Here is a 24,636-nt window from a genome sequence, read left to right as displayed (position 1 = left end):
CTAAGTTTGTTATGTGTAGATCCAATATTGCTTCATGTCTTGAGTTACTGAGGCGGTAGCTCAAGACTTTTGCACAGTACTCGATACTTCAGTCATCTGAACTTTGGGGATTTTTTAAAATATTTGCTTTGCTTTATTTTTCTGTAGTGTTGTCTTCTTGTAACTGAGCACCATTGCAATGATCTCAAGTAGATGAGAACCAGCATCCATCAGCGAGGATTTATGATGCTGTTCCAGCTTTTTTCCTTTATCTGTTTCGCAAGCGTAAGGAAATCATGCATTGAAATCTCCAGAGACAAAGGCTTTCTTTCACTTGTGTACTTCACAAGCCATTACTCAAATGGTATCAAAGTAGCCTACATAATTTTTTCAGCAACATTTCTGGTTAATTATGGGGAAATCCCATATTTGTAAAATAAAACATCTCCTAAAACAAACCCCCCGATACCACTTAATTAAGAACATGTTTTCTGGCAGTCAGATGTGGTTTTGTGTCTCACTGGCAGATTATGTTTTGGAGGAAAACTAAAGGGTTCTTCTGGGGAAAAAAGTGCGTATACAAGAGTTATCACGCAAAAATGATCGGGCGACCTCGAAAATGTGAGAATGTGGTGTCAAATGTAGCACTGAGAGCTCTAGGACAAAACAAGTCCAATGTCGGAGTCTTCAGTAAAGCTGTATTTTAACTCTTCAAGTTATTGCCTGTACCTGTTTTTGTGTACAGTACAGTGAACTGTATTCACAGACAGTGATTTCTGGAAGTGTTCCTGAGCCTGTGCAGTGATTTCCATGATAGAATGACACCTGTTTTTAATGCAGTGTCATTTTAAGACCTGAAGATCACATGCATCCATGTGCACGGAGATTTCTCCAGGTTCTCTGAATCATTGGATGACATTAGGCACTGTAGATGATGAGATATTCAAAGCCTTTGCAACTTTACATTGAGGAACATTATTCTGATTTTTGATTTTTTTGCAGATTGGTAAACCTCTGCCAATTTTTACTTCTGAGAAACTCTGCCTCTCTAAGATGCTCTTTTTATTCGCAGTGATGTTACTGATCTGTTGCCAGTTAACCAGATACTCTGCAAAATGTTCTTTCGGCTGTTTTGTTTTTTAGTCCCACTTACTTTGTACGAAAAAAATGGAGGCTTTTAAAGAGAGTCAGTCCATTTCCACGGGATGTTCTTATTAATTTCACATGCCTGTACATGACCTGAGTATCCTGTTAGTCAAAACTTTGTAGCGGACTCGCAGCCCGGTAACCTTAATGAGCAGCCACATGACCCATTTACATATAATTCATATTTGTTATTTTGAATATATGCAATGTCTTAATCAAATACTTGAAAGAAAATATGAATCAAACATACAAACACACACACATACATACACACATTAACACAGTTTAGTTCTCATGGAGACTGTGTTAAGTCAGTCATCCTGGTGTTTTCATTGGCATCCTGCTCTTCAGGTAAAGGATCATACTGTCGTCGATAGAGCAGCCGTGTCACCATCGTTATGATGAACATCTCCATGATCAGCAGCTGCTGGCTCATCACTGTGAAGGCAGAATAAGGACGCAAAGAAGCTCAGCTGTCACAGGGTTACTGGTAAAAAATAAGGATACTGATGCATGCTAAATATGATACAGTTGGATCCACAAATATTTGGACAGAGGCTGCTTTTTTTTTTCTTATTTTGGTTCTGTAAATTACCACAATGACCTTTAGATGAAACAACTCAGATGCAGTTGAAGTGCAGGATTTCAGCTTTAATTCAGTGGGGGAACAAAAAGATTGCCTAAAAATGTGAGGAACTAGAGTATTTTTTAACACAATACCTTCATATCAGGGGCTCAAAAGTAATTGTACAAATTAAATAAGTGAAAATAAAATGTTTATTTTTAATGGTTTTGTTGGCAATGACAGCCTGATGTTTTGAGCTCATGGACATCACCAGATGCTGGGTTTACTCCTTTTCATGCTCTGCTAGGCCTTTACTGCAGTGGCTTTCAGTTGCTGTTTGTTTGTGAGCCTTTCTGTCCAAAGTTTGGTCTTCGACAAGTGAAATGGATGCTCAACTTAGTTAAGATCAGCTGACTGACTTGGCCATTCAAGAATACTCTACTTATTTGCTTTAATAAACTCCTGAGTTCCTTTGGCACGTTTTGGGTTATTCTCCATCTGTATTTTGAAACGCCGCCCAATCAGTTTTACTGCATTGAGCTGGATTTGAGCAGACAGTATGCCTCTGAACACTTCAGAACTTATGCTGCTTCTGTCCTGTGTCACATCATCAATAAACACTAGTGTCTCAGTGCCACTGGCAGCCATGCACGACCAAGCCATCACACTTGCCTCCGCCGTGTATTACAGATGATGTGGTTTGCTTTGGATTCAGAGACATGAGGCGTTTCACGCTTCTCCTTGCTTTTTTCTTGCCATCATTCTGGTAGAGGTTGATCATGGTTTCATCTGTCTAAAGAATGTTTTTCCAGAACTGTGCTGGCTTTTTGAGATATTTTTTATTTTATTTTATTTTTTAGCAAAACCCAAATCTAGCCTTTCTATTCTTGAGGCTTATGAGTGACTTGCAGCTTGCAGTGAACCCTCTGTATTTACTTTCATTCAGTCTTCTCTTTATAGTACACTTGGATATCGATGCGCCTACATCCTGGAGAGTGTTGTTCACTTGGTTGGCTGTTGTGAAGAGATTTCTCTTCACCATGGAAATGACTCTGTGATCATCCACCACTGTTGTCTTCTTTGGATGTCCAGGTCTTTTTGCATTGTTGAGTTCACCAGTGCGTTCTTTCTTTGTCAGAATGCACCTAACTGTAGATTTTGCAACTCCCAATTTTGCAGCAATTTCTCAGATGTTTTTTTTTCTTCTGTTTTTGCAGCTTAAGGATTGCTTATTTCACCTGCATGGAGAGCTCCTTTGACCGCATTTTGTCTGTTCACAGCAAAATCTTTCAAATGCAAGAACCACACCTTAAATCAACTTGAGTTCTTTTATCTGCTTAACTGACATATTCAAGAATTGCCCACAACTGCCCATGAAATAGCCTTTGAGTTAATAGTCCAATTACATGTGGTCCCTTTAAAAAGAAGGTGGCATATGCTAAGGAGCTGGAATACCTAAACCCTACCTCCAGTTTGAATGTGGATACCCTCAAATGAAAGCCAGGAGTTTACACATTATGTCCAAGTCCATTATTTAACTACGATCGAAATGTGTTTCAGTAAACACATACAAAAATAAAACTTGTGTCAGTGTCTAAATATATATGGAACTGTAAATATGTGGATGATTGGTCTGACAGGATAGATGGATGTAAACTCACTGTATCCTCTGATCGACGAGGGGAAAGGTGGAGAGCAGGCGATGGTGCCACTCGAGCCCAAGGTGTTGATAATAGCTGTCTGCAGCTGGGTAAGAATCAGGAGCAGCTAACGACACAAATGAAAACATATAAGGACTAATTGTAGTTGCAGCTTGTGTTATCCTGGCAAAACAGTCTTTCAAATCTGTTATTAGTCTTTATCCAAAAGTGTGCACATGTGCTTGATCAGTGTCTTACCTGATACATGGCGTATTTCGGAACGATCTTTATTGTTCGCAGGGTGTTCTTCAGGTGTATGAACGTGATGCCAACAGGCCACAAACCTGTGATTGTCAAGACGCCTACAAAACTGTTGATCCATATTGCATCTCCTGTAGCACTTACCTGCAACATACAACACACACACACACACACACACACACACACACACACACACACACACACACACACACACACACACACACACACAGTGGAGTCAGGCAATGAGGAACCAGAACTGTACAAACTAATGACACACTGTGGAAAAAAGATGGTAGGAAATGTATCTGAGAACTTTATATAAAACTGGATATTAAAATCACATCAGATATCTATTATTCTATTATATTCTATTATATCTATTAGATATCTATTAACAAAAAATAGTTGTGCTGCAAAGAACAAGCATTGCTTGAGGTGAACACTAATGACAACATACTCATATGGTCACACTGACAGCAAGATGAAGGTTACAGCAAAATGTTTGCCATGTTAGCTCAGCTGAGTTGACTCAACAGTGGGCAGGACATAATTAAGGCAACTTTGGTGACTTAGAGAAACTGCCAACACATTAGTAATCATCAACAGTGATCATTTTATATATATAAAATGGTCAAAACAGAGCTTGTCCATTGTCTTTAACATATGAATATGGTGATTTATCTTTTTCATACAAAATTGGAGTTATAATATTGGTTTAACAGTACTATAAGCAGAGCTTTGTCAGCTGACATGAGAAACTAACAACAAAAATACAGAAATGAAAACAGCTTTATCAGGATTTCAGGGTAGTTTCAATTACATTGTACTGTCATTGGGCACTTTGTTAGGAATACCAGTTCAACTGGTTATTTTGGGAGAGTTTAAATCCATCTTAACGGAACGAGAGAATAATTCTTTTAGTTAGCGTGATTGTTTTTAATGTCGCTCTTACTTCATCTGTTATTGTATGTTTTTCACATGTCTGTACAGGATATTGTATTGTATAAGGACTAATAATAATAATTTTTTTAAAAAGTGTTCCTAACCACAAATGTTTAATTGGCCAATTACATCGCAGCAACTCAACTGCTATTGCACCTAGGCATGTAGACATGGTCAAGATGACCTACTGAAGTTCAACCCAAGCATTAGAGTGAGGAAAAAAGATGATTTACATAACTTTGAATGTGGCATGGTTGTTGGTGCCAGACGCCCTGATCTGAAACTGCTGATCTTATGGGATTTTCTCTCACTAGGGTTTATAAAGAATGGTCTGAGGAAGATAGTATCTTGTCTGTTCCCTGGGTGAAAATGCCTGGTTGATGCCTAGGTTTGGTAGTGAATTGCTTTGAATGGAAAGAAAGGCATCAGTAAGTCAAATGGACTAGAGCAGAAGTACTACTTTTGTAATTTACACAGGCTCGCCAAAATTAAACAACAGAAGATTGGAAATATGCTCTTTGGTCTGATAAGTCTCAGTTCTGCTCTGAGATTTGGACGGTAGGGTCAGAATTTGGTATGAAAAACATGAAAGACTGGATTCACCCAGTTCAGGCTGCTGCTGGTGTAATGGTGTGGGATATGCTTTCATGGCTGTCTTTGGGCCTCTTTGTACTAAATTCTACTAAATTGAGCATTGTTTAAACACCACAGCCTACCTGAGTATTGTTCCTGACTGTGTCCATCCCTTTATGACCAGTGTACCCATCCTGTAACGGCTGCTTTCAGCAAGATAACACACCATGCCACAAAGCTCAAATCATCTGAAACTGCTTTCTTGGACACAACAATGAGTTTGCTGTCCTCAAACGCCCTCCACAATCACCAGATCTTAATGCAACAGAGCATCTTTGAGATGCAGTGGAACGGTAGATTCACATCATGGACGTGCAGCCAACAAATCTGCAGATGCTAACTGTGATAGAATCATGTGGATATGGGCCAAAATCTCAGATGAATGTTTCCAGGAGCTTGTTGAGGGCTGTGCCACGAAGAATTAATGCAATTCTGTAAGAAAAAGGGGGTCCAACAAAGTAGTAGCAAGTGTGTGAGTGTGTGAAGACTCTTATGGCTAACAACATGTGATTTACTCAGAGTGGAGTTATTAAAAGTAACTCTAGGTAGAAAATAATTCACTGTCAGACAGGTGGCTGAATCTAGACTTAACTGTAACAGCTTGATTTAAGGGAGCAACCATATGACACAGTGAAACAGATAAGTAACATAGACTATAAAAACTACTGTACTATAAAATGAGGCATGTTAGGCAGATCAGCGATTTTGTTTTCTGTGACTTAGCTTTGAGCCAACTTCAGCTTTTGTGACTTCGCAAACGTCTTCCATGTACAAAATATTTCTAAACTGAAAAAAGGGACTATTAACCCTCTGTCTCTACAACAGGCTTAGATTACAAATTACAACTGCGGTTCCAGCTGTGTATAAAACGTCCAGAGCAACAGAGTATTTTTTAAAATCATTTTCAATGAAAAAAACTAAAGAAGCAAACAAGAAGCTTTCTGAGAGCGCACACCCCCCTCAAAGGCTGCGTACTCTCTGGGCAGTATTTACTTTTGGGCAGCATGACAAAGGTGTACTTTGATTACACAAACATTATTTAGAAGTGGGTAATGGATAACGTGTATTGATTTTTAAATAACTGGACATGAATAACTTGAGTTTACACATGGCTTAAAAGAATTAAATGAACATTTTTTAATCAGAGGATAGCATTAAGTCAGTTAAAATTCTGGGACACTGATCTGATCGTTTATGTAGCAGTTTTAGCTGCTTTGGTGTTAATGAAATGACAGTAACAGCAGGTGCACTAGAGATGCAACAATGAGACAACCACCAAGACAGGACTGCTTTTACAGATGGAGACCACTGAAAGATTTCACTACTGTTCAGTGTCACTACTGGTAGTATGAGGGTATACCTGGACACTACAGAGGTTGCACAGGTAGTCCAAGTCCTCCAGGATAGCACCAGCATCAGCATGTACCATTGCCAGAAGGTTTGCTATGTTTCAACAGCGTGCGAATTTACATGTACATCTCTCCTAAAGTAATTTTACAGGGTCAAATAAAGTCCTTAACCCATCAGCAGGACTGGTATCTGCTCCTTTCTGCAAAGAGGAGCAAGATGAGCACTGCCAGAGCCCTACAAGATGACCTCCATCAGGCCATTGTCGTAATTGTCTATGACCAAAAAATCAGTAGCAGACTTCATGAGGGTGGCCTGGGGATGGGATGTCCTTTGGGCCCTGTGCTCACTGCCCAGCGCCATCGAGCCTGATTGACTTTGCAATAGAATAAGAGAATTGGCAGGTCCATCTCTGTTGCCCTGTGCTTTTCACAGATGAGAGCAGGGTTACCCTGAGCACATGTGACAGATGTGAAAGAGTTTGGAGAAGTTATGGAGAACGTTATGGTGCCTTTGACATCGTTCAGCATGATCGGTTTGGCAGTGGGTCAGTGACTGTAAGACCCTAAGCTGGTGCAGTGAGTCCTGGATTCCTCCTGGTGCACGACAATGCCCGGCCTTATGTAGCAATAGTACATTATGTTTCGGTCTAAACGACGCCTCCAGGTCACAGCTCAAGCTGTGCAGGAGCTCAGTGATACTCTGGTCCAGATTTAGGAAGTAGATTCTCCAGGGCACCATCTTTCATCTCATTAGGAGCATGCCCCAATTAAAAAAAAAATCTAAACTAGATCTTCAGGCATGTATACAAACTCGTGGGGGCCATTTAGACTACTGAGTACCATGTTAAGTTGCTGCTGCAAAATTTGTGGGAAATCTGATGCATATTTTTTAATGTTGTCTTTGAATTATGTCCTTGATGGGGTGATAATTTTGATTGCTTCTATTTCTGTTTTAGAAGCCAAATTTTAACCGTTAACGCAGCCCTGCTCTACACCATATAGGATTCTAGTTGCCCAACAGTCCTTCTGTTCTGTATTTTCTATTTCATGATGTGCCAGATGTTTCCGTTAGTGAAAGGTTTGGGTCTGCAGACAGGCCAGTTTAACACCTGGGCTTTTTTATTATAAAGCCATCCGTTGTAATAGCTCCAGTATGCAGTATCTTGCTGAAATATTCAAAGCCTTCCCTGAAAAATACATCTGGATGAGAGTATATGTGTCTCTAAAACCTGTATATGTTTTTCAGCACTGCTGGCGCCTTACCAGATGTGCAAGTTGCCAATTCTACAGGCACTAATGTAACCCCATCCCATCAGGGATGCAGGAATTTGAACTGAACACTGATAACAAGCTGGATGGTTTCTCTCCTCTTTAATCCAGAGAATGTGGCGTCTGTGTTTTCAAAAAAAAAAAAAAAAAACCACTTAAATTTTCCAGCCTTTTGTTGCCTCTGTCCCAACTTTTTGGAGACGTGTTGCTGCCACCACATTCAAAATGAGCTGATATTTTTACTAATCTTTTTTTTTTTCTTTACACAGTGTCCCGACTGCTTCAGAATTGGGTTTGTATTTGGAGAGATAGTTGTTTACATTTCTGTACTTTCAACTCACATCCTTTATATGATAGTTGTCGTTGGTGTAGAGAACGATGGAAAAGATGGTGAAGGCAGTCTTCAGGACGGCAAACTGGAAGGAGCCAAGTTTGAGCAGGAAGAGAGAGCGTCTGGAGACGAAACAGAGGAAACCATTTCATTATCTCTGCTGATGACCCGGAATAATCTAACCTCTGATTTACAGTAAAAACCACAAGAAAGTTCATTGTGCAGTTCCACTATACCTGCCCTTGAACATTACTACAGGATGTCTGGAGCAATACAAAGTGGATCTGGACACATCTGTGTGTGCTGCTGGCATGTCAAGATTTGACTGCTGTTACGCAACCAAAACAACATTGTGCTTCTGAGGTGCATTAGTTTTTTTTTAAACATAGAAACAGGGCACAGTATAAGTAGCTGAGCATGCCCTGGCTTGATTGTCATGATCTTGCAATTCAGAATGAAGGCTTTAAAAGGATTTTTTGTTAACTTTGTACATTTGCCTGTCACTGCCTGGCAACAGTGTGGCCTCATTCCAAGAAACTACGTGGGAAGGAGATAATGCTTGTGTGGGCAAATATGTGGCATGTTCACCCATTTTCTTATTTGTTTAGACCCCTTGGGCTCATCTTTGGCCTGGAATTGATCCTTTCTATACACTGAAACTACAATCAAGTTCATATTAGCAGAACTGGGAGTGTTATGGTGTGTTTGTATTCCACATTTCTATCGCCATTAACTGTGAACTTTAATTGCAGCGGCTGTTCTGTCTGGTCATCATCTTTAGGCTTCAATAGGGATGCGTTCATAGATCGGCACTTCTCTAAGGGATAAAAATGCCACGCAGTCCCATATGAACTGGGACGCCAGGTCAGCTCTGTTCAAATAGTACATTCTGCAGACAGACAGACAAACCAGTGTGCAACTCCTGTATCTGATTAAAATGGCCAAATCAGAAAGTCCATTGCAACACATGGTGCCACTTGGCTTTGTCCTGAAAGAGAGGGGGATGATATGACTGTTCTGTAAATGCTGCCCCACCCCGACCGAGTTGAATGACCAGTGGAGTAACCTGGATTCTGAGAACCGGACTGAAGCTCTAGTATGGATTCAATGCTCTATGCAAAGAGGCTCTGTGTTTGTGTAATGTTTGAACGGGGGCGCAAACTACATCAAAGCCACCCGCCATGGTCTGTGCTTCATTAGCATTCCAGGTTGTTGCCATCTGCCTGTCCTGGAGCAATTGCCCAATATCAAAGCATCAGTGGAAACATCCTTGGAAATTGACCACCCTTCGCTGGAACTATTAAATACGGACAGTAAATAAATAGAAACTACTGCGCAGGTGAACGCACCATTTCAAGACTATTCTTCCATATACGTAAAACTTCAATAAAATAAGCCTGGAATTCAGGCAAACACGAGAGCTCATGCTTGATTGCACTGGCAAAATTGCTTTCAGATCTCTGACTGCTTTCAGAGAACTTTTGCGGATGTTGACATGCTCCTTTAAAGGCCAAACTTAGCCGTGAGGTTTAATCTAGTTTATTTAATCTGGCGTTTATAGCCTTAAAGCCCCCTTCACCCCTCCACCCCTACCTACCAAGGAGGAAAAAAATGTACCAAAGAAAAAGACTCTTCTGCCAAGAATAACAAAAAACAAAGATCGGAAGACGTCCATCATCATCATCAGCTTTAGTGACTATTCTGAAGATATGCATCTGCTGAGTGCTCTCCAGAAGTTAGTCATTTAGCAGGTTTACTCTCATCTTACGCGGCAGTAAACTAAAGCAGAAAAGTGACTGTGTCACTTGTGGATTTACCGTGTGATGGCCACCTCTGGCAGGCAACAGCAGCAGCAGCAACAAGGCCCCGTGCTGATCTTCAGTTTATATTTTCCTGCACGCTTCAGAAACGCCTCGTCGCCACCCACCTCTTCCACCATCAGGATCAGGAACTTGAACACCACGATGGCAAAGTAACTACGGTGAAAGAAGAGGACGAGAGGCGGGTAAACGGAAACGAGGAACATGGGAATGAGATCTAGGAACGTAGGAAGAATAAGAGAAAGAGGTTTTTGGAGGAGGGCTCAGGAAGAGTAGTAGAAAAGTAAATGACACTTCACACATTACTTAACAGCACTCCTGTTTTCAGTTTTTCTGTAGGTTCTGAGGTTCAGGTTTCACTATTATCTTTCACAGCAGGACTCTGCTGGTCAGAGAAACACACAGCACAGTGGGAAATGGAGGGTGAGTAAAAGAGAAGGAACGAGTGGGAAAAAAAAAAATAAAAACCCACCAGCCAGAGAACATATCAGTAAACATGGTAGCTCTGGGGAACCACATCCCCAGACATGACATGGTGCCAATCGCCTGAAAAAATGAGACAAGCGTCAATTAAAGATCCAGGTATACGTTTGTGTCATCTGTTTCTTTTCTGCAAACTGTTCTCACCGGTGCTGCTCCATTCACCCAGACGATGAGATTCTTCTTATTGGCAGGTACTTTCCTATAGATGTAGATACATTCCTCTAAGAAGACCAGCAAAGAAACTGTTGCCATGAAGGTCAAGATGCCATACAGGATGTAGTCAAAGACACCAAACCCTGAAATTAACAAAGGAAAGGAAAATAAGTTTGTTTTCATCAAATCTGAGGTGGTCGATATGATCTTTGATTCTGCTCATGGGTATTGTTGCTGATATATTTTTACCATTTGCTCAAAATACTACCTACTGCTGAAAATGTTATGTCAAAGTGTTACCCTGATATGGCAACATGAGAAGCATGTGCAAGCAAGTGCTAGCATGCTTTTTACAGGAAAAAGTCCAATTAGGTTTGACCCTGTAAACCACAAGAGCCCTCTGATGTCAGAGAGATCAGTCAAGTGTGACTGCTGCCCAAGTCTCCTCCAGGATGTCCCAGAGGTTCTCAGTGGGCCTAAGAGGAACATGATATTTCATGTTCCCTGAATCACTCTTGCACAATTTGAGCCCAGTGAACTCTGGCTTTGTCTGAATCTAAATATGCCTGTGTGATTCAGTATATTCATATTGTCAACTGAGCTCAATTTTTTTGGCCTTATTACACCGATGAACCTAGACCCGACCAGGTGAAGCAATCCCAGATCACAGCATTACCCACTGCACTGCACAGGCTTGTTCGGTAGACACCAGGCATGACAGCTGAAATTGCTTCATCAGCTCTCCTCTGACACTGATGCTCCCATCACTTTAATCTTTATCAGACTACATGATCTTTTCCCATCACTCCAGATGCCAGCCTTTATGCTCCCTAGCAAACTAAGGCTTTTTTTTACAAGCCTCACTGATAAGTGCTTTTCTTAAGGCTCACAGCTGTTTAATCCCAGTCTTTTGAGTTTTCTTTATATTGTATATTGAAATGCTCTCATTTTCACAGTTAAACATGAGCTTAAAAGTGAGCTCTATGGTTGATTTCAGCAATCATATCATTTGAGATGCTTTTTCTAGATGTCTGGTCACCGCTATCTTTCTTAGTTTTAATAGTGTGTCGGAGAGTTAACCCAGTTTTAGTAGTTTCAGCAATCTTGGCCGTTTTCTTTGCTTGACACAGGCCAACATTTTGACTCTTCTGAAAATGATAAACATCTTTTACCGCGACCACAGGATATGCCTTCTGACATAGACGTTGAAGCAATGAGAAGGTACTCAGTGCATCAGTTGGCTGAATAACATGATTCAGCTGTTATGAGGTGAATCACTACAGCTGAATCAAAACAAGCTCCTGTAAAACAAGCTCCTGTAGCTTTGCCCATTGTTAGGCTGATATTCATCTTTGTGCTAGCAGAACTTACTTTGTAGTCAATAAACAAAAGTGCCATCACAGACGTAAAATGAAACAGCAGTAGGTAAGCTTCTCGTAAGCTGGTTAATGATTCTGAAACAAGGTGCCATGCATGTGGGCAGGATTATGCACAATGGAAAGTAACAATGCAGGGCAAAGTGTAAGTTGCAGAAACATCCACAGCAGCTGGAAACCAGCAGCTAGAAAGTGTAATTACGACTGAATTGTTCAAACTGATTTTTCACAGAAAGGACAGTGTGTGATAAGAAATCTGCAATCCGGTTTGTGTCTGAACAAGAATGGGAGGAAGGGCTGAGTAAAAGTTTCGGCATGCTGATATAATTAAGACGATTCTCGTAATATGTGCCATTTCTTCTCTGGTGTTCATGGTTTTGAGCGCACAGACATAGACAAGAGACATTCGTTCATTTGTTTGTTTGCGATGAGGCAGACAATGACTGAAATCTGGAGCCTATAAATCACAAATTCTAGCGGTATTTTAAGTGTTCACTTTGACCACTCAAGCTACCATACGATGAGCCAGATATGCATGTGGCACCATCTGGTTAACTCAGCAAAGTGGTGACGAGGCCACACGGTTTTACCCTCTCCTGCAGTGGATAATCAATCCTTGATTTTTGGGGCTGTTACTGATTTTTGAGAATTAATTAAAAACAAAACAAAACAAAACAAAACAAACAAAAAAAAACATTACCCACTGGCCAATCATCTGGTTTCATTTCCTAACGTAACATTACGCATCTTTGTAGCACATTTGCAACTTAGACATGCAGTCTGAAGGACATTTATCTCAGCGCTACAAAAAATAAAAATAAAAATAAAAATCTGAAGCTTCAACAAACAGGATGCAGCAATAATTTAGCGTAAAATCGAAGGTTAATTCGTAAAAATAATTAAGGAAAATGCGCTTGGTATAAACTGAATATGTATCAGGTAAATTTAAATGTAACCAGATCCCACAAATGTAAAAGTTAGCACTGTTCTTATGTAAGCAAACTACATGGAAAATGTACACGTAATTATTTAGTTAAAGTCAGAAATTTGGGCAAAATATTGTTTATTTCAGTGTGTCTCGTTGCTGATCATGTGTAGCACTGCGCATGATCCAAAACAGACATTAAAGACAAAATAATAAACACGTTTTTCCAAAAAAAAAAAAAAAAAAAAGAAAAAAGAAAAGAAAAAACGCCCTCAGGCCAAATGGAAGCCATCCACAGAATAAAATTGAAAGTGCAAACATGGCTCACACTTTCACGCTCTTATTATTGGGATATTACAATAACAATATTAAATCCACATCTGTAGAAAGTTTTGTTGTGCGGTTTGTCTATTTGTTCGCAGATGGGTTACAGTAAATGTAAAGCGAAGGAGGGGGAGTCTCTAACTGTACTAAAAGATCACTTGCTGTACACTTCAGTGGTGGGGAAAAACCGAGCAGATGTTGGCACACACCTGGCTCTGAGACAGAGTCAAACTGGGCTTAAATAGTTTGCTGGGAGGGGGCACGAGCAAGATACCATAAAAATACGTATATGTTATCGTCTGTGTATTCCAACACAGTATTAATATGTAATTCTCGGCTAAATCTATATTGTGACACCCCCTCCCCCCCTCAAAAAAAGTGTAACATTAAAAGCCAAAAAAAAGAAGAGTCTCCTAATGAAGGTTAGAAGGGCACAGTGGCCCAGCTGGTGTTCACAGTATGGATTTTTACTGTAAAGTAAAGAAACAAGTAGCTTTGATTTGACTGCTGCCCTAAAAAAACCTGAGCCTGTTTACAGAGCACAGCTTTTGAGAGGATGACACAGAACTGGAACCTTGGTACATTATTTATTTTGTTTTATTTCATATGTCTGAAAAAATCCTCACTTCAAAGTAGCTGACCATCGTGCTGTAAAGGGGCAGCAACATAGCACAACTTCAGTCTCTCATTCCACAGTGTGGTTCAAAGATTTCCAGGAATCCCATTAAGTCCTAATGAAGTACAACCAGCAGTTTAGTTTCTCTGCTCCCCCACCGTTACCAGGGCTCTGCGACCCAGTGGTACACAAAAACCCTCCCACCAATTAAAATTCCCGTGGATCTACTCTTGCTGATCGTAGGGAGCTCTTGAGGGGAACCGTGAAAACGGGCAAATCTGCCGTGCGGAACCCGCTTTACTCACTGCGGATGACATCCATAGCGAAAGGAGCGTCCTCCGTTTGACATATCGGGTCAGAGATAGGGAAGGATCTATTGCTCATGTTGGCTCCTGTCGGTGCCGTCTCGGTCCCCTTTCCATCCATGGACGCTCGATGTGTAAAAGTCCGAAGTGGCTTCTCCTGAGAGCGTCCTCAAACTTTTTAAAAGGGCATATCTGCTTCTCAGATACCCTGAAACACTCAGTCAGTGCAACTGGACCCCGCCTCCTTTGAATAGACAAGGGTGAGCTGTCTGCATCTGACGGGGAACTTACGCACAAAGGATGACTTTAAAGTAGTCCCACATTAAGAGACTCTTGCTTCCTTTGAATTGGTGCAATATTGATTTGCTCACCGTTTAGATAACACTGGGCTGATGAAAACGCGTGAGTCATGTTTGTGCCGCTCGTTAGAATCAGGTGGCAATCTGGTTAATATATTCTGATTTGGAGAGTGGTAGTTTGTGACCCCACCGTGGCTTTTGTAAATGCTGCTCACTTTAGACTTGTCCTGCGTCGTTGAACGCAAAAGCAGCCGTTCTCCTCTCCTGTTCATTATGACACACTCACATATATAAGGTGGAATCTGATAGAGGGTTAGCTTGATTCTTTACTTCACTGTTACTGTCAACTTTCTCTTCTCAGATGAGGATTTGAGCTAAGTGGGAACATCTTTTATAATTTACTACAAAACAGTACCAAGGCAGTGGAGTTTAGGACGGAGGAGGAGGGGCAGTTTGACAACATCAGGGCTGCATGTGTATGTGATTGGGGGTGGTGTATTGGTGGTGGATTTCTTTGGGATTTCTTTGGACTTGAGCACCTACAAAGCACACACATCTTTCTGCTTTCACTTTTTTTTTTTGCAATACTTTTGAGCAGCACTCAAAAGGCAGTTAATTATTTGAGACCACCCAGGTGGGTTTACAGCATCTGAACAGCACCAAAATACAACTACAATGATAGGACGCCTCACTGGATATCTGAGAACATGCTCTGTGCCTGTTTTGTTTGTTTGTTTTGGGGGGGGGGGGGGGGGGGGGGGGGGGGTTGATTCAGGTAAACCTTGTCTCTTCGCGAGGTTGGATCCTTTCTTTTTGTTTACACCAAGATTAAACCCCTTTATCCTTGAGTTGCATGTACAGACCCGTCACAGGAATGATTAACAGAGATAGCTGAGGGGCACAAAAACAGGGACGCATCTCACGTCAGATGATTTACACAAGTACACATCCTTCACTGTACAAAAAAGGGATGATATAACACATCATTTTCTGACCTCATATGAACACTGAGTCATTTTAACCAAGCCTGTGCAACTCTCTCGACTCTCAAGGCTCACCTTGGTTGCTACAGACTGAGTCTTTAGAACTGATTTGCCCTGACTAGCCTGCATTTGGGTAATTGATTGAAAACTTCAACACTCTACAGCCTTCAGCCCTGACACAGTTTTACCCTGAACAGGTTTGAACAGGTTTCTCTTCACACCTGCAATCTTGTTACAGCCAGTGATTCACAAAATAGGCGAAAAATTACTGATTTGAGCAATTTCGCATCTGGAAGCCAGAAATTTAGGTTAAAGTTCATTTGGGTTCAACCTTAAATTTAGCTGATAAATTTAAAATAAAACTGTCAATTGGTTGCATCTAATTTCCTGCTGGTTGGCTTTGTTTGTAGAGCCTGATGTCATTATCCAGTCATCACCATCACTATTTAATGCCTTTCCCTTTAATGGATAAGCCACACAGTGGTCTTCAGTGAAACTGCGGCTGCCTTTGCTTTTCATACTTTTTTCCCCCTCTTTTACAAGCAAATACTGTTTTCTTTCTCTGGAAAAGTGACTCAGACTTTATTATCTTAGGTGGCTCAACATTGGCTCAAACACTCACATTACAGAGGAGAGTAGAAAACTGGCGAAAACCAAAAGTTCTTCTGTTTTTATTGTGTTTCCTCTTTTTTGAACTGTTTGGATTTTGTTTATGTTTTTTCTTTTTTACTACATTTTGCTCCAGTAGCTGCTTAAACTGACCCGTGGAACAGATGCGACGCACGCTCTTCTGTCTTTGTGTGCCAACGCTGTGATTTGCAGACAAGCACAGCGAGCAATTTTACAGAGAAAGTGACCGTGAAAGACAAGAGGATGAGCAAACAACAACCTCATCACCAGAGGTGAAGGGCCTGGGTGTCACAGAGATAGCAAAGGTCAATGCTCAACAGGGTTCCTGAATCTAAGTCCACAATGAGTGTTTACTCTTTCTAATCACTTCTGACAGCACATGGCTAAACACAGCTACCCATTCAATGTGCACACTGTCACTGTAGCTTTGATAGAAAAACTTAGAACTTTTTTTTTGTCATTGTACAGTTGCTTGCACAGCGATATTAGGTAGCAAGACCACAAAGGTGCAAAAGTACAGAAATCAATATACACAGAGGGAAAGCAACATAAGTACAACAATATAAGTACACTATATACATGCATAGTGCATGTTTCTTTGCAGATGCTGGAGTGTGTTTCCAGAAAAGATGTTTTGCAAGCACTCACTGTAAAAAAAAAAAAAAGAAAAAAAAAGAGAAAAAAAAAGTGCTGTTTTTACTGGAAAACGCTGGCAGCTGGGGTTACCAGGGACTTCCTGTAAAAAATACAGCAGCACAGTAGATCGCTTTACAGATGCAATATGTAAATTGATTTACAGTGAATGAAACTCACATTAAAAACTGTTAAATCTACAAAAAAAAAAACCCCAAAAAACAAGTTAATTTCACACAATGTTGTTATATATGAATAGACTATTTCCTGTATCTTTTAGATGTAATAAATGCTTATTGTGGATCCATAAATTGTAAAATTAACAGGGAAATATTGACCAAAAAATAATTTAAACTGGTAGAACAACAGTGAAACTGTGCATATTGGAGCTGCTCTGTATATTATACATAAAATCTATTACTATGCTGTATTTTTATGTTTTCATGTAAAATTTTAATCATAAACCTGCAAACTTATTACTGCTACGCCTACACCTAAACATGCAAAAATACATCTCGAGAAAACACAAGAGAGGAAAATATCACTTTTGGGAAATTTATTTTGCAGCCAATAAAACAAATGACGACAACTGGATGCATTTTTTCCAACTAACACAATATGCAAGGCACACAGCAACTACACAATTCAATCAAAATATAAGCTATAAAGCGGTGGAACATTCCTGCAAAGCAAGAACCATGTTCATGAAACAAGCATTTGTTAGACCCTCTACCAGAAAAAGTTAAATAACCTGTTAAGACTTTAAAACAAAAATGACATATTGTGCCAAAATTATCATAATCACCATGCAAGGCAACACGCACCCTGCTGTCACCACAACCATGGCCTTGGTCAAAGAACACATCAGGAAAACCACCTGTGGTGAAACAAACCCACACAGGTGATCTAGAAACACTGCAGTAGCAGCATGGTTTTAAAAATAAAAAATAAAAAACTGGAACATTCCTTCAAAGCAAGAACATCTTCATGAATTGGCTTCATGCATTCGACCAGAAAAAGGTTTGAGTACACATTGTGGATTTAACAAAGTAAAACTAACAGTCCACAGAGAGTCAATATTTAGACTTAGCGCCACTCGTGGTCGAGATCCTGAATCAGGGTGAGGACTCGAGGGTTCACACTGAGACGATGCTTTGAGTTTTTGTTCTCTACTTTGGTTCCTTTTTCTGGGTTTATGGAGAAGAAACACCTGTAGAATAACATCATATAAAAGTATATTAAGCATTTTATAATTGATCAGTTAAAATATAAGTACAAAGTAAGTAAGTAAAAATTAAGTATATACGTATATATACACACAGTCATGGCCAAACTGCAACAATTGGTTTCACCACGTTCAAGACAAAATATAACCAAAATGCTGTGGGGAAGTGAACAATGCATGGTCAAAAGTATTGGCATCCTTCACGAGTGTCTTTTGCAGTGATATATCACACTTTAGCATTTTTAAAATCCAAAACAAAGGTTATAGGTAGTCAGACGTCAGCTGACTCTTGGTCTAGCCCTGAGTCTCGGCCAGGCTTGGACGCGGATTCAGACTGTTATTTTATAAAAAACCCTCTGAATCCGGGTCCAAACCCGACCGAGACTCAGAGCCAGACCTGGACTACAACCACATCAAAGCCAGTCTCCAGATCCCAGAGTCTCAGTTATGAGTCCAGGTCTGAGAAATAAGAAAGCCATATTTGCTCACCTCTGAAGAAACTCCAGAGTGGAAGCCAGCTCAGCTGGATAATGGATGTTAATATTGTAGTAGCTCCCGAACATGAGGCACAGTGCTGAAATGAAGGAGGATAAGTTTGTGCTGACGAGGTTCCGATCAATACTCAGCATGTATCTTCTTGAGGAATAGCAGGACTGTCCTGCGAACAAATTATTTAACAGGTTATATCAATAAGCACGGCAGTCACATGACATTCTATAAAAAGTGCAATTAAAAAAAGAGAGAGAGAGCTATGAAACAGACTTACCACACACAATAATAGTCGTTGTCAGAGGCACTTGCTCCAGTTGTACCTCATCTGCCAGACATGTATCTTCAACATGGAAAAGCATGTACTCCTCCTTCTCTTCAAAGTAGCTGAGCAGAAGCAGGACCACCGCTTTCACATCATCTGAGCAGCCACTCTGCGGTCCCCGCATCCTCTGAAGCCTTGCATAAGTCTCAAGGAACGTCTTGCTTTTGCTGACAGCAACTGTGGTCATATAGTCCAGAAGCCTTTTCCCCTTCAAATCCAAATTTCGTGTGAATCAGTCTGAGTCAGTCTGATGTTTTCTTTTTCTTATTTTGGGTGTTGAAGTGCACCTTACATTTTCAATTCTTTGAGGTCAATCCCAGTAAGTTCCTTGAAGTGGACAGACATGCCAAGTTCATCGAACCAAAATGGCCACTCCTCTAAGGCATTTGACACTTTTCCCCTGATTGACATGGAACATCACCTTGAGTTTTTCCATCTTTTGCTGTTGGCTCTCTGGAATTTCTTCAAGAGGCAGAAATTCTACATTCCATTTAATGCACCCGTATGTATCCTGCATTGCTGCCCTTTCTTCTAATGGGATCTCGTCTGTGTGGTCTGAGTCAGTCTGATGTTTTCTTTTTCTTATTTTGGGTGTTGACAATATCAACAATATCACCCTCTATTACATCTTGCAGAGAACTGGTATATTTTGCCACGTCAATTGAATGTTTTCTACCTACATGAGGGCATTTTTCCATCATCTCAGTCACAACAATCCAGACCATTTGCCTCCTCAGTTTTGGGCGAGGCCTTTTCTCCCTCTCAAGAAAACGCATCACTTCTGCAGGAAGTTTACTCCATGGAATTTCAAAGTTGTCATCCCAATGTGTGTCACATCCTGGGCTGCTGGAGGAGGTTGACGATAGACTTTGGTGTGAAACAGAGAGCAATGACAGCGACTGGGTGGGTGAGGCTTCCACAGATGATAGCGAGCTGTTCTCTGGAGTTTGGTCTTTAAATTACAAAAAAAATACAATTATGATTCACACTGTATGTCTGTCTATGACCATCTCTACCTTTGATTTTGAATAGTTGTCTGTAGTTTTTACTTACATTTCTGTTTCCAAGCAGAAAGAAGCTTTCTTACTTGTACAGGTCTTAATGTTGTCATCAAATCTGCCTCCGTTACGAAGCGTAGATCATCACTTGTCTCAACTCCAATGGACTGCAAGTGCTCTTCCAGGATGTTTTTGTTCACTGCTTGAAGTTCTGGTAGGACTTCCGTGATGGCGACATCTAGGAAGGCTCGCTCTGAGTCACTCATATTTGCACTGAAGAAGAAATGCCACCTCCAAACAAAATAGAAAATCACAAACAGTTCATACACTTAATGGAGCAGGGTATGGATCAGGTAACACATATTAATGTTAAACTATTTACAGTGAGAAGTGAGCTATTAATTGGACGTTATTTTGCCACAATACTGTGCTTTAGTGGAATGACTCGGTATCCTTCAAGAACGTATGATACCAAAGGATAGAAATCAGGCAGGTCATTAATGTTGATACACTGTAACCCAAGACTGTCCTTTGTCACAGAATACAGATGGTATTCTGAGAGGAAGATGCCTTTGTGGATATCCATCAGAACATACACAGACAGTGTTGGGGAGTAACGGAATACATGTACCGCCGTTACGTATTTAGAATACAAAATATGAGTAACTGTATTCCGTTACAGTTACTGTTTAAAAAGGTGGTATTCAGAATACAGTTACTTTGTTGAAATAAATGGATTACACGGCGGTACTTTCCTGTTTCATATTGTCGCGGGTCAGGATTGTTTGGGTTTGTTTGACAGCTACGTTCTGTTGTTCCAGGCGGCAGCGTTACGGTTGCCATGGTTACTGGGTGACGCGCTCTCTCTCTGCGTGTTTCCTGGGTGAGAGAGCGCTTTTTTGTTGTTGTTGTTGTGCTAAGCTAAAAGGCAGAATGCTACAGGCATGGCCCTAAAGAATGTAGCCTCATGGGCAGTGTAGTCCGTGCTGCAGCGAGAATGGACTACCATACACGTTATGTGTCTGTGAGCGAGGGAGGGAGAGAAAGGAAAAGTCCGAGCTGTCACGGAGCAAAAACGGGAGCTGGAAGCATGTAAATATAATAATAACCACTGCAGCCAAGAAGAGTGCCTGACGAGCCCATTTGTAAGTAAGCTATTAAGACTCAACTGTACACTGTGTTCGTGTTTTCCTCCGGAAAAAATAAGTTCCGTTGGAGCAGCCTTTCAACGCCTCTCTCTGTCTCTGGCAAGCAAAGTTGACCCGGACAACAAAGTAAAGCTAGTTTTCAGCTACGAGCCCGACACGGAACCCACCGTATTAGCCAGATGTCCCTTTACTATGGTTCGGAGCCGCGGACCTTCAGTAACAGTAATAAATCACAGCAATAGTACATTCACGTAGTTGTAAACAGCATGATAATATATTAAGTAATCCAAAGTATTCAGAATACGTTACTCTGATTGAGTAACGTAACGGAATACGTTACAGAATACATTATGGGGCATGTATTCAGTATTCTGTAATGGAATACATTTTAAAAGTAACCTTCCCAACACTGTACACAGATGTGTCATTTTGAATCAAGATGAGTAGAAGTTCACCAAACTCCATACACTCGTCATTTCTGTACACAAGAAACTGTCCCTTTTTATATGCAGTGCCCTTGTACTGAATGTCTGTGGTAACTGTGGTATTGCTTTCTGAAAAAGCTAACTCACTGACTGCATGCTGAATAGTGTCACTGTAGAAGTTTGGGATAAAACAAACAGCTCTCCTTCACTTGCAGCAGTTCACGGCATTCTTGCCCAGCTAAAAGATAACCCTGATGCATCTGATGACGTGCTGACAAACTTTGACAAATATTTTTGAAGCTTTTCAAGTGTCTGGCACATCTTTTAAAATAACTGTGTTTACATTCAAACCTAAGCGTCCATAACCTCATCAATGGACCAACAGTGCTGAATAATGGCCAAATAGTGGTGCTTGGGTTTTAGTTGAATTTCAGGAAACAACATCTTTCTCATCTCCAAATATTCTTGGATCAAAATGTCAGCAAATGCTATCTGGGACAAGGAAATGCTCTGAGCACAAATAAGGTCCACAATGTCTTTCAACTGGAGAGCTAACTGCCATACTTCATCCTTATGGTTTTGCACTTTGTCAACAATCAAAACTGGCAGGTTTACTATACTTTTCTGTAGGGATTTTACATGGTTTTATGTCAAATTCACTGCCATTTTTTACAGTGCTGCTTACCTGTTGATCACAGCTGGTGCGACAAGACATCCGATTTCACAACTAATTTTCACCATCAAAGTGTCAAAACTACTATGAGGAGATGATACTGAGTATATCAACTGTAATATCTATGTTTGCTTTATCGTCTATGTGCTTTACGCCAGTCTGCCTGTGTTTGTACCTTGTACCTGAATACCTGTTTTGCTTTAGCTTCACTGGAGATCAGTTCCAGTGGTTCTAATGCAGCATTCTCTTGTAATATAAAGCTATTTTATAAGCTGCTGTTTGGAATGTGGCCCATTTTGAGTAACACTGCAAATAAAAATGTCACGTTTAATAATCTCCTTATTTGAATTTGTTAAAGGGTAACTCTGCTGGGTTTTACACACTAGTGCATACACTTGCAGTCAGATGTTTACATACACTTGTTATGGGCCTTGATGTCATGCTAATTTTGTGCTCTTAATGCTTTCTTTGATTTGATCTTTTTCCAGGGTGGGATGGTTTTACAGCACACATCTCTAATGACTGCATGCAAGAGTTTGAATTTATTTTGGCTTTTCTCCACAAGGGGTCAGTTGTATGCATACAGACTCATATCTTAATTTTTTCAACATGGTTGAGGTCAGGGCATTGGGGAGACCATTCTAGAAGCTTAATGTTAGCCAGCATTACCCATTCCAGTTTTGATGAGTGTTTGGGATCATTGTCCTATTGGAACACCAACTCAAAGTTTCGTCCGTCTAGCTGTTGATTTGAGAAGAATTTAGAAGAATTTAGAAACTTTTGTCAAGAAGACATTCAGCTTGTCCATGTGGGCAGCTGCAAATTTCAGTCGAGCTTGAAGGCGTTGATTTTGGAGCAGGGGCATCTTTTTTGGTCAGCACCCTCTCAGTCCAAGGTGATGTAAAAGTCTCGTTGCTATGAACTGTGATGCTGGTATTCCAGGAGTTTCCCGTTCATGGCAGGCTTGAGCCTTTGTGGTTTCTGAACATCCTTACCTATTTCCTCTCATCTGAGGGTGACAGTTTGGGTCTCCTTCCTGACCTTGGCAAAGAGGTGACACATCAGAATAACTTGTAATTACCTACAATTGTTTGAACTGATAATATTGGAATCTGCAGGTTTTTGGAAATGGCTCTAAGAGATCTTCCCAGCTTGTGTCTTCACTAAGATCTATTATTTTTTATTAGTCCTTTATTTATCCAGGTAAAAATCTCATTTCCAAGACAGACCTGGCATCATGGCAACAAAAGTCAATATTCTTGGACTATCGCATTGTTCGGAGTTTCTGTCAACCCAACAAGTGTGAGGGAACAAATCCTTTTACCGGCTACAGTCAGTTGTGATCACTAATTTAGAAGTGCAGGTATGTAAATGACAACGCAGTGAAATTTAAAACCTAAGAAGCACAGGGTTTCATCAAACACATCATCTCAGTGCACAGAAACATCATGCTCTCCATGGAGTATAACTTTCCCGGCCTACACAGACACGCATCTTCTTTGACTCCCCTACTTACTGAAACACAAATAAGGTTATCAGGACCTTACACCACTAGGCATAGAACGTTCCCTCCTAAACACACACACACGCACGCGCGCGCACACACACACACACACCATGAAAGCCCTTAAAATGTGGCTATCTACTATCCAAACTTCGTTAAGTCAGTGAATAAACATAGAAAGGAACCTATGACATTGAAGAGACTTTTCTCCAACCATAATATCCTGGTGCACTTTAGACCCAGCAACAACATCAGAAAAATTGGATAATCTCAGGGACAAAAGACCCAAACATGAGCTAAGCAATGCTGCACAGTCCAGTGAGGAGTATCCAGTGGCCAGCTGAGGAGACAAATGAAACACTTGAACAGCAACACCAAAGCAAGGCTGCAGGCCCCGATCGCATCAGTCTTAGGGCCCTGCAGCATCTCTACAACCTGCTGCAACATTGTGAGAATCATGTTTTTTTTGTTTTTTGTATTTGTCTTTCCGCCATTTTCAATACAATCCGACAACTTCTGCTGAGTGAGGGGCTGCTTGCATTGGGTGTCACTATTTCCACTGTCTCCTGGATTGCTGACTGTCTGTCAGAGTGACCTCAGTTTGGGAGAGTGAGGAAGTTATTCAGGAAATTAATCATACCGGTCTCTATCAAACTGTACAATAACTCGCATGAGCACCCCTGTGAGGCATTAGATTCCACACGCACGGTTTGTTATTAAACCATCTTGCAGCTGGTTCCTAGACTGAATGCACATTTAAAATGTATTAATCTGATTTGCACCAGTCTCTTGCACAATCTCAGTTTTGTTTTCACTCTTCTTTAGCTTAAGTTTTTTTTTTTAATCACTGTTGATTATATATTTATATCTTGCATTATATCACAGTATAATGCCATCACTAAGAGCCTGTGGCATTTTTATTTCAACTATGATGATAGTGTAGTGTAACACAAATAATTTCCCGTGTGGGATCAATAAATTACCTACTTATCTCACAAATAAGCCAAGCTTGGGACCATGTGACCCTTGCAAGTCATGTGCTGATAGGGTGGGTCAACAACTCAGGACCCCCAACAAGGTGACAACCCCACTAGATGTTTCACACCTGGGATTCCATTTTAGATCAGAGGCTGAAAATCTTTAAGAATCAAATATAGAAGTCCATCTGCCTTCAACTCAAGCTCATA

At 40.6% G+C, this 24,636-nt stretch overlaps 1 protein-coding gene across 1 annotated transcript; it reads right to left on the bottom strand.

Annotated features, from left to right (window-relative positions):
* Positions 1-1,109: 1,109 nt before the first annotated feature.
* Positions 1,110-14,308, bottom strand: slc51a (solute carrier family 51 member A). The gene is made up of 8 exons (XM_063484016.1): positions 14,118-14,308; positions 10,563-10,714; positions 10,408-10,481; positions 9,933-10,091; positions 8,126-8,237; positions 3,589-3,735; positions 3,352-3,457; positions 1,110-1,563 (listed from the first exon to the last, which is right to left on the bottom strand). Exons 1-8 carry the CDS (start codon positions 14,236-14,238, stop codon positions 1,418-1,420), a joined length of 1,017 nt encoding a protein of 338 aa, XP_063340086.1. The 5' UTR covers positions 14,239-14,308; the 3' UTR covers positions 1,110-1,417.
* Between the last annotated feature and the right edge of the window lie 10,328 nt (positions 14,309-24,636).

The sequence above is a fragment of the Pelmatolapia mariae genome, linkage group LG9 (genome assembly GCF_036321145.2).
Source record: "Pelmatolapia mariae isolate MD_Pm_ZW linkage group LG9, Pm_UMD_F_2, whole genome shotgun sequence".
In the NCBI taxonomy this organism is placed as follows: Eukaryota; Metazoa; Chordata; class Actinopteri; order Cichliformes; family Cichlidae; genus Pelmatolapia; species Pelmatolapia mariae.
The sequence above is the reverse complement of the archived record's forward strand: the minus strand, read 5'-3'. Positions and strand labels throughout refer to the sequence as shown.

What these genes read in the sequence shown, in the direction of transcription:
- slc51a (XM_063484016.1), bottom strand. Translation starts at nt 14,238, where the DNA reads ATGGATGGAAAGGGGACCGAGACGGCACCGACAGGAGCCAACATGAGC. An exon ending in GGGTGAATGGAGCAGCACCG is followed by an intron (nt 10,482 to 10,562) that starts GTGAGAACAGTT and finishes TCATTTTTTCAG; the next exon opens with GCGATTGGCACCATGTCATG. An exon ending in CTCGTCGATCAGAGGATACA is followed by an intron (nt 1,564 to 3,351) that starts GTGAGTTTACAT and finishes CTGCCTTCACAG; the next exon opens with TGATGAGCCAGCAGCTGCTG.